Genomic DNA, 8,263 nt, shown 5'->3' on the forward strand with positions numbered 1-8,263 from the left:
TGTTTAAATTAAATTATTTGGACCGCCTATTTTTTCTTGCAATGGATAATTTACTTACAAGGCTTGTCTTGTGTGTGTAGGCAGCACAAATGTACACCGCTGTGGCCAGGTTATTTCATACGACACAGCCACAGGTAATGCTTTGGACTTGTGGCGTTAGTACTACAGTTGTTCTTTGCACATGCTGAATTGTGGAGAAATATAATGATATATATAGTTGTTGCAGTCAGAGGTGCTCCAAGTTAGTATTATTCCTCTTATTTGGTATCCTAGATTAATGGGCACCATTCTTAGTAATGCCACATATATACAGATACTGGTTATTCATCTGTTTCCATTGTGGAGTTAGGTACTGCCTTCCTTCCATCTTTTGTTGGCAAGCAACACTGACCTCACGCATCTACTACTCTTTGGCTTGGCTATATTGGTACATATTTTAGGTGATGTACATGAATGACGGCAGATGGTTGAGGATTGAGGGAATGTAGATGCGACTAGCGAGCACTTACTCTGAGGTGCTTTCAGGTCACTGATTGCTTTCTACCCTATACACACAACATGTCCCTCCCTTTATTTATGATTTGAACAGGATATTACATGGTGTTCAAGTTCTATTATATTTTATTCCTCTATAATTTGGTCCTAAAGATGACACCTTCCAGAATTTGGTTAGCTATGTTCATGTCATGCTTGCTTCTCTTACACATGATTGTACTTTTGCCCTCGAAGTTTTGCTTTCTCAACTTCTTAATGTTAGAAGCATTATTGTTCTAAGTTTCAGCTGTACTGATCATGGCACTACTTTTTCTTGTCTTTGTAGATGATGGTTTAATAAGATTGTTTGGACAAAATTCTGATTTTTCAACACTTGTTCCATGTGCGAATATTCTGGGAGCACCAACTCCAACTGCTGACAAGGTGAAGCTTATGATCAGTACAGCTTTGTTTGACATTTGGCTGGGCTAAAAAAAATATCAATGGGAGCTTTGGACGGCCCGATTGCATTAGTGCCTGTGGTTGCGAACGTGTAAGCCTGCATCCTGTGATCTTCTCTTTGACGGTTCGACTTTGCTTCCATATCTCCTCCTTTGGTCCTCCACAGCCTCCATGACCATTGTCCGTGCACAGCCGCCGTCTGCCGCAGCTTCGTCAATCGTCCTTCTCAGGTGTCAGCGATCTTAGCCGTGAGGAGCGAGCGACACACCGTTCCCGTCGACGCCGTCGTCCGTCGGCATCCGGTATTGCTGTACGCTATACCTGTACTGATTGTGATTGGCGTCCCATCCGACACCAGAACGAGAACCCCTTCAATTTGTAAGTTTATTTTTTCTTCTCTTCTGATTATTATCTTTTACGATTATATAGGAACTATGATATTATAGATTGCTCTTCAATCTTCATTTAGAAAATTGGATCTTGTCAAATCCAAAACAGCTGAAAACAAAATTTCCAGAAAAAAGAGATAATTGGATCTCATTTTTAGGCCATCGATCGTTGCATGTTGTGTGACTGCGCCCCAAGTTTAGTCCATCGATCGTGCGTGTTCTCCCCGTCTTCTCTCGCCTAGATCAGATAAATCTACCCATGTCTGGTCTATTGCAGCGGCGAAGCCACGCTATACCTATGTGGTAGAATGACTAGAGGAATTTAGCAAGTCTACGTAACTACTAGATGCATGCACACCCCGCTGCTAAACAAATTACTTAAAGCTGACTACACAGTCCATGTGATATCATTGCCTGTCAGGGCTATCAAAATTCTTAGATGTCAGGCTTTTTAACCTTTTTTTTGCATGTTGCATATGAATTATGATACTATTCCCTAGAAAAAAATTATACCTATATTTGAATCATAGTTGTATATGAATTTCACTTTTGCAGAATGTGTTAGTCATAGATATGGATATTGTTGACCATAAAAAAGAACCTATCAACAAGAGCCCGAAGGTCATGTCGTTGGAAGAGACTAAAACCTCAGCAAGTTCTATACAGCCTACAGATGCGCAGATAGAAATAGCCAATTTACGTCATACCAAACCAAGAAGAGCAAATACAAATATTACACCACAAGGTACTTACTTTCAGAGTGATTATCAACCTTTTCATTTCATTGGTCTTTTTTTTATGAAACTAATTTGGCTTCATGTCGCCCCATGACTGATTATATTTGCACATCGGACGAAATTTCCAGTATTAAATCAACCATGTCCTTACCTGAAAAAACTATGTTGGTGCACATCAATGATGCATTATTATCAAATGCAGAGATGAGGTGCCTTAGGCATGATGATGTGTTTTTGCATGATGATGTAAGTCAAACCACACAAACTCTCGTAATTAAACATTAGTGTCTTGAATTTTAAATGTATTCTATCATTGAAATTACAGGTAATAAATGCATATATATACTGTATAAGTGCCCAGGAGCATCTGCAAGATAGAGTGGGTGGAATGGTACATATTGCAAGCACGTTTGTGTCTTCCCTGCTAAAGAACGATGAGGTAGACCGGGCAACACATCGCCACATTGTAAAACGAGTGAATGCTTTTTTGGAGCATGACATGGTCAGTCTTAACTCACTACACTTAAATATAATAATTAAGCACATTTTTACCTGAAAATGGTTATGTGTTATATAATATTTAAATATTTATTACTTCAGGTATTCCTTCCAGTTAACATCAGAAAATGCCACTGGTATCTATCAGTAATCAATGCGAAGAAACGAGAGATACAGGTACTGGACTCGCTTGGAGTTGGAATGAGCCGAAGTGACCTCACTAAGATGGTAAATGTCTACTTCTTGTGTTTTCCTTCATACATTACATTCTCTTTTGCCTAATATGTAGTGACATTTTTCCATTTAATAGTTACAAGGACTTGACCAGCATCTAAAAATCGCATGCAATATGCCAGAGTTTAAGAGAGGTGATAGGTGGCAGGACCTCGATATTACGAATTGGAAAGTCGTAGAACAGCTCCAAGAGCCAATCCAAACAGACGGGTATGATGTTCACATCTCATAATCTGAACTGAGTTATAGATAATTTATGATAGAACAGAAAGTCTTGTGAAAACAATATTGATACAAAAATATGGTCTTATTTGTTAGCCCAAACATTGAGGTAATAGATACGTTGGACGATGCATGGAGACATGTACAATGAGCATTATTACTTGTTTAAATACTTTATTTATATTGACATGAAAGCCTAAAGGAATATTTCGATAATGTAGCGCGTCATCTGGATTGTTTATGTTAATCTATATGGAGTATTGGACAGGAGATATTTTGTTTGATCAGATCACTCAGTTATCTCTTTTTTCTTAATAGCATATTTCATCTCAAATGGTGCTTTTTAACCAATTATATTTAATTACTATATGCAGGAGGACATGAAAGAATTTCGACGAAAGATAATTTGATTAAGCGCAACTGGACATGATCTACTAGGTGTAGTTTCTGTGATCGGGATGAAACTATCAAGCATCTTTTCTTTGATTGCCCGATGGCGAGGGTGTTGTGGCGCTCGGTGCAAATTGCCTTTAACATTACTCCTTCAAATTTGGTCAGGTCGTTTTTTGGAACGTGGCTGGTTGGTATAGAGGCCGAAACAGCTAGACAAATTTGAGTGGGAGCATGTGCGTTGTTATGGGCAATTTGGAACTGCAGAAATGACTTGGCTTTTAACAGAACAACAACTATTCATTTTTTGCAGGTTTTATTCCGGGCTACTGCGCTAATCCGTACGTGGTCATTACTCACTCCGACGGAGGTCAGGGCGCGTTTGGTTACTGGATCTGTCCGGTGGGAGATGGTAGCGTGGGATATCTTCAACCGGTTTGGATGACGGTCATGTAATAGGATAGGTGCTTAGTTTACCTATCTCTCTTTATTATGCCAGCCGGTTGTGGCTTTTGAGCCTTGTTTTACTTTGCTAGCTCTTTGTGAGCCAGCATCCTTTATTGCAGCACTTTGCAAGACATTGTTGAACTATTTTATTTATTTATAAATGTGGCCGTATGCATCGTTCTGATGCAGAGGCAGGGGAATCCCCCCTTTTCGGAAAAAAATGAAAGAATTTCGACGAAAATTAGCTGTCATACTATTGGAAACATAACTTAATACGTTAAAAGGAAGTCCAATATATTATCGTTCTGACAATGAAGAAAATGTATCTGATTCTGATGTTGAGTTTCTGGAGGACCGAAAGCGTAAGCAGCAAGATTCACCCGATGGAGCCAAAGACAAAAGCCCCCTTCCGAACCCTACCCGGCGTAACCGCAAGATTTAGTTGATGAACTATGCAACCACATCATGTCAATTAATGATGCTAATTCCCTGGAGTAAGCAACATGTCTAAGAAGTATAAAGTTTTAATGTACACTATTACAATGTTACAATTATTAACTGTTTGTTGCCTACAGGAAGGAGTGGGTGTGAAGCTCTAAACCCCATCCGATAGGATTAAGTCTCAGAAGGATTCAAGGTATACTCCGCAGGGATCAGCCGTTGGACATTGATTGTTTCAACATGGCTATACGTATACTTGCATGTGACAAGGCCTTACTCCTCATGTGCGCTTTATGGATCTACAATTTTGTGTAAGTTACCGCAGATCACAAATTATATTAACATTGTCACCATCATGTTTCTTAACCATTTCTTACCCAGATGTCCATGATCGAGGCCGCCCTCACTTCTGCACGAGATTTAGATTCGCGGGTACAACCAAATTTTCAGGCGCTAGCATCATTGCTCCGTAGCTCGACTTAGACTACAACATATCATCACACAATTGGGTAACTTTGGACTATTTTATATGGTTGTCGTGATTAATGTTTGTTCTCAATGAGTGTTGCTTGTAGATATTGCTTCCTCATGCATTCCTCGGCCACTTCATCTTGTTCGCAGTCGACAAACATGCACGTCAAGTATCTATTTTGGACCCACTATTTCTGCCCTTATTCCCAGAGAGATATGCGTTAGAATTTCAGAGGGTTGCATTCTACCTGAATGTTGCACTTGAATTAGCACAACCAGATTGGAAGTCTGATACATTTGCCTAGCCACGTAAAGCACCAATTGATGTTCCGACGAGCCTAGACCGGTCAGTTACTCTGAAAATCACTCTGCATGTTTTATTTTATTGTCATAACCTCCGAACATAATGATATTGTATTCATCTACAGGAATGAATCTGGTTATTTTGTTTTCAATTTTATGCTCTGACATGGTAACAAATTTGTTCGTCTAATTTGCACGCTGAGTATTCTATATCACACGTTCATAAAAAGTTTGAAGCAAAATTGCATCCTAACATCATGCATTGCTCATGTAGGACGGTTATGAGTTGAGAAAGAATATTTTGATACACTTACTCGAGTATGATGCGAATGAAGCTGAAGACAATATCCCATATGATGTACGACAAATTCTCAAGTGCCTCAAGTAGGAAGTTAATAAGAGATGATAAACGGGACTTGATATCTATGCATCAGTAGTCACACTGTAGTTTTTTTCCTCAAAATTTATTTTTCATCTCCATGGGTTTGTTTACTGTATTTGCCATATGTTGTGGGCTATTTATTTATAGACATGAATTTTGTGATGCAATATGTTTTGGAGACTCAAAAAATTAAGCTCCGGCGCAACATAGATGCAGTCATTATCTTCTTTTCAATTTTATTATGCTCTTTGGGTTGGTAACAAATATATGCAAAGGCATGTAAAATATATAGTTTTCTGTCTGTCATAAAACTCTCGGTCGGTATCCACCGACCCATTACCGACCCATTATTGTCAATCCCTACCTATATGGATTTGCATGCTACTTAATAATGCATGTGCAATTCACGCTGTAGAGGTCTGGACAAGGGAATGACCATACAAATTGACGTATTTGTCTTCTTTCTCTAAATAAAAAAGGCTATATATGCAAAGGCATGCTTGTATGTCTTTTCTTGATTTGTAATATTTTTCGGTGCAACCAAATTATCTTTATATGCATGTTATTCTCATATATATTTGGATATTAGTCTAGACGTGCATTTGCACGTGCACGCTTACTAGTTTTATAGAAAAGAAAAGTGGACAGTTGTTATTATGAAATCAATGGTCTAAAATCCACCTCAATGACCCAATAAATGTGTCCCTCCTTATGAAATGGAAATGCGCAAAAAAAAAACTATTCATCCAAAATCCACCTACTCAACGATCAAGAAAAGTCTCTAGGTTAAACTGTAAAAGATTTACCCTGATCCAGACTTCTCCCTGTGCGTGTAAAAGACTTGCCTTGGGCTCCCTCCTATGAATACAACAAAGAAGCTATCTCGACAAGGATGAAGCCATGTCGAAGATGACATCATCCTCGTGTTGCCAAAAAAAAACATGTCTAAAAATTGTGTGGAGATCCGTCGCCACTCTGGAGTAGTAGATCTCAGGCACTACCTTTCCAAGACCGAGGAGCCTCGGGCCGTTGTTTTCATGGTGCCACACCATATGTGTCAGGACACATCCTATCATCTGATGATCGGTGCTGTCATCATGCGGATCACAAAAGGTGCACATCGGTTGATGAGAAAGATCAGGTCATGCTACTCTGTCAAAAGTTTGACATTTGTTCCACGACACAAGCCAAATGAAGAAGTGACAACCCAGCGGCACACGAGAGTTGCATGTTGTCTCATACGCCCGAGCATCAACTACTACAATGAAAAACTCATGATGTGCCGTTCTTGATGAGTAGACGCCATTCCTCTCTTCTCCCATCTCCGTCGGAGCTCATCGGGGACTCCTTTTTTTTTTGACTTAAGCATCACAAAGTCATGCATGCATGCTCAAGTTCGGCCCAACGTTGGAGATACAATAGCCGTCATTAAGAGCCTCGGCCCTTGAGGAGATGCCTTGGAAGAGTTCAGGAAAAACTCTTTGCCATCCATCTCCAACGATGGCCACCATTGCCGCCTCAACCTCGAGCAACGACCTAGACTTGGCAGTAACCTAGACGTCAAACCGTCTCCAAGGCTACTAGAGATCCAGCGCTTGAGCCATAAACCAACCATGCAGTGCACAAAGACAAATCCAGGTTAGGATGCATGCAAAGGGGAATTATTTGGTAAAAGTTGAGAGAGATAAATGTGCAATTAATAAAGACTACTTATGGACACCTGTCACCGCGAGGGCGAGCCCCACAGGTGGGGACACTTGTCAGCCAGCAGCGACCTCCGGCTGGCTCCGGGGGCTTCCACGCGCCCCCTACCGGAAATGAACAGTGTTGGCAAACGTGACTCCCGGCGGAGGAGAGTAACGGCACCCAGCGGAGCCCATGCACGCATCCATCCATACGAGTCCCAACCCACCACCACCACCGCCGTCTCTTCCGCCCGAAGGAAACTGCATCCCCGGTAATCAGCGAGCGCATTTAATCGGATATATACATCTGAACCTGAACTGCGCTCTCTATCCATCTATCTATCCCATCGTCATCCCCGTAGATTTCCCAACCCACAACTTGGAGGCGGCGGCGATGGGGAAGCTGGCGAGGCTCGTGGACGGCATCAAGACGAGGCTGATCAAGAAGAAGGGGGAGGATCAGGAGGAGGCGTCGGCGGCGTACTACGACAAGGTGGGCAAGACGGAGAGCATGAGGGTGGAGATCAGGAGCCGCCGCGCGCAGGAGCTCATCGCCAAGAACCTCGCCGCCGCCGACTCCATCGGCCACGGCGGCGCCAAGAAGGCCAAGAAGCGCTTCTTCGCCTTCTGACCCACCGGAATCGGAACCTCCGTTTCTCCATGTATCCTTGTCGCAAGCAAGATCGATCAATCCCTGGTCTTGTCTCCCCCGTGCGATGATTCATTAGTTGCTCCATTAGCTCCCTGCCTGCATGCAGTTGATCATCATGTACTGCAAATATGATTATCTCCTCTAAGATTAAGATGTAATCCATGCATGTGTTGTTCTCTGAGCTCTGACATATATATCTTGTTCGCCTTCCTCTCTGAGATTTTATATGTTTTGTTTTTAGAAGATGAACAGTATTAAATGGTGCAAAAAGGTAAACAGGCTGCGCCACAAGTAAACGTACAGGCTGTGTTGCAACTCACGGCGCAGCAACAGTATTATGGTGCGGAAATTGACAATTATTGTTGCAGCAAAGTAGGAGTATGAGCTCTAGAACAACAAAACTGAGGATATATCTCGTTTGGATTGCAAGATTTCTGTAGAAAGTTTAGGGATATACTCAATTCTTAATTAATTTT

General features: G+C 41.4%; 2 protein-coding genes across 13 annotated transcripts; both read left to right on the plus strand.

Moving 5' to 3' along the window:
* The first annotated feature begins 67 nt into the window (after positions 1–67).
* LOC119309259 lies at positions 68–3,779 on the plus strand. 12 transcript variants are annotated; one of them, XR_005150406.1, is made up of 12 exons: positions 68–134; positions 441–525; positions 821–1,027; positions 1,129–1,314; positions 1,881–2,070; positions 2,191–2,308; positions 2,388–2,564; positions 2,663–2,788; positions 2,871–3,004; positions 3,391–3,454; positions 3,575–3,642; positions 3,720–3,755. XR_005150406.1 is itself a non-coding variant. In XM_037585290.1 (10 exons), exons 5-10 carry the CDS (start codon positions 1,899–1,901, stop codon positions 3,398–3,400), a joined length of 663 nt encoding a protein of 220 aa, XP_037441187.1. In that variant the 5' UTR covers positions 68–134; positions 441–525; positions 821–1,027; positions 1,129–1,314; positions 1,881–1,898; the 3' UTR covers positions 3,401–3,713. The 12 variants fall into 12 exon arrangements, 4 of the variants coding, with proteins under 4 accessions (XP_037441187.1, XP_037441190.1, XP_037441188.1 ...); XR_005150401.1 differs by lacking the exon at positions 3,575–3,642 and having other exon boundaries at positions 2,265–2,308; positions 3,391–3,574; positions 3,720–3,779; XR_005150400.1 differs by having other exon boundaries at positions 2,265–2,308; positions 3,391–3,642; positions 3,720–3,777.
* Positions 3,780–7,292: 3,513 nt separating this feature from the next.
* LOC119305550 lies at positions 7,293–7,997 on the plus strand. Its single transcript, XM_037582043.1, has 2 exons — positions 7,293–7,407; positions 7,498–7,997. Exons 1-2 carry the CDS (start codon positions 7,329–7,331, stop codon positions 7,764–7,766), a joined length of 348 nt encoding a protein of 115 aa, XP_037437940.1. The 5' UTR covers positions 7,293–7,328; the 3' UTR covers positions 7,767–7,997.
* Positions 7,998–8,263: the final 266 nt, after the last annotated feature.

The sequence above is a fragment of the Triticum dicoccoides genome, chromosome 5B (genome assembly GCF_002162155.2).
Source record: "Triticum dicoccoides isolate Atlit2015 ecotype Zavitan chromosome 5B, WEW_v2.0, whole genome shotgun sequence".
Lineage (NCBI taxonomy): Eukaryota > Viridiplantae > Streptophyta > Magnoliopsida > Poales > Poaceae > Triticum > Triticum dicoccoides.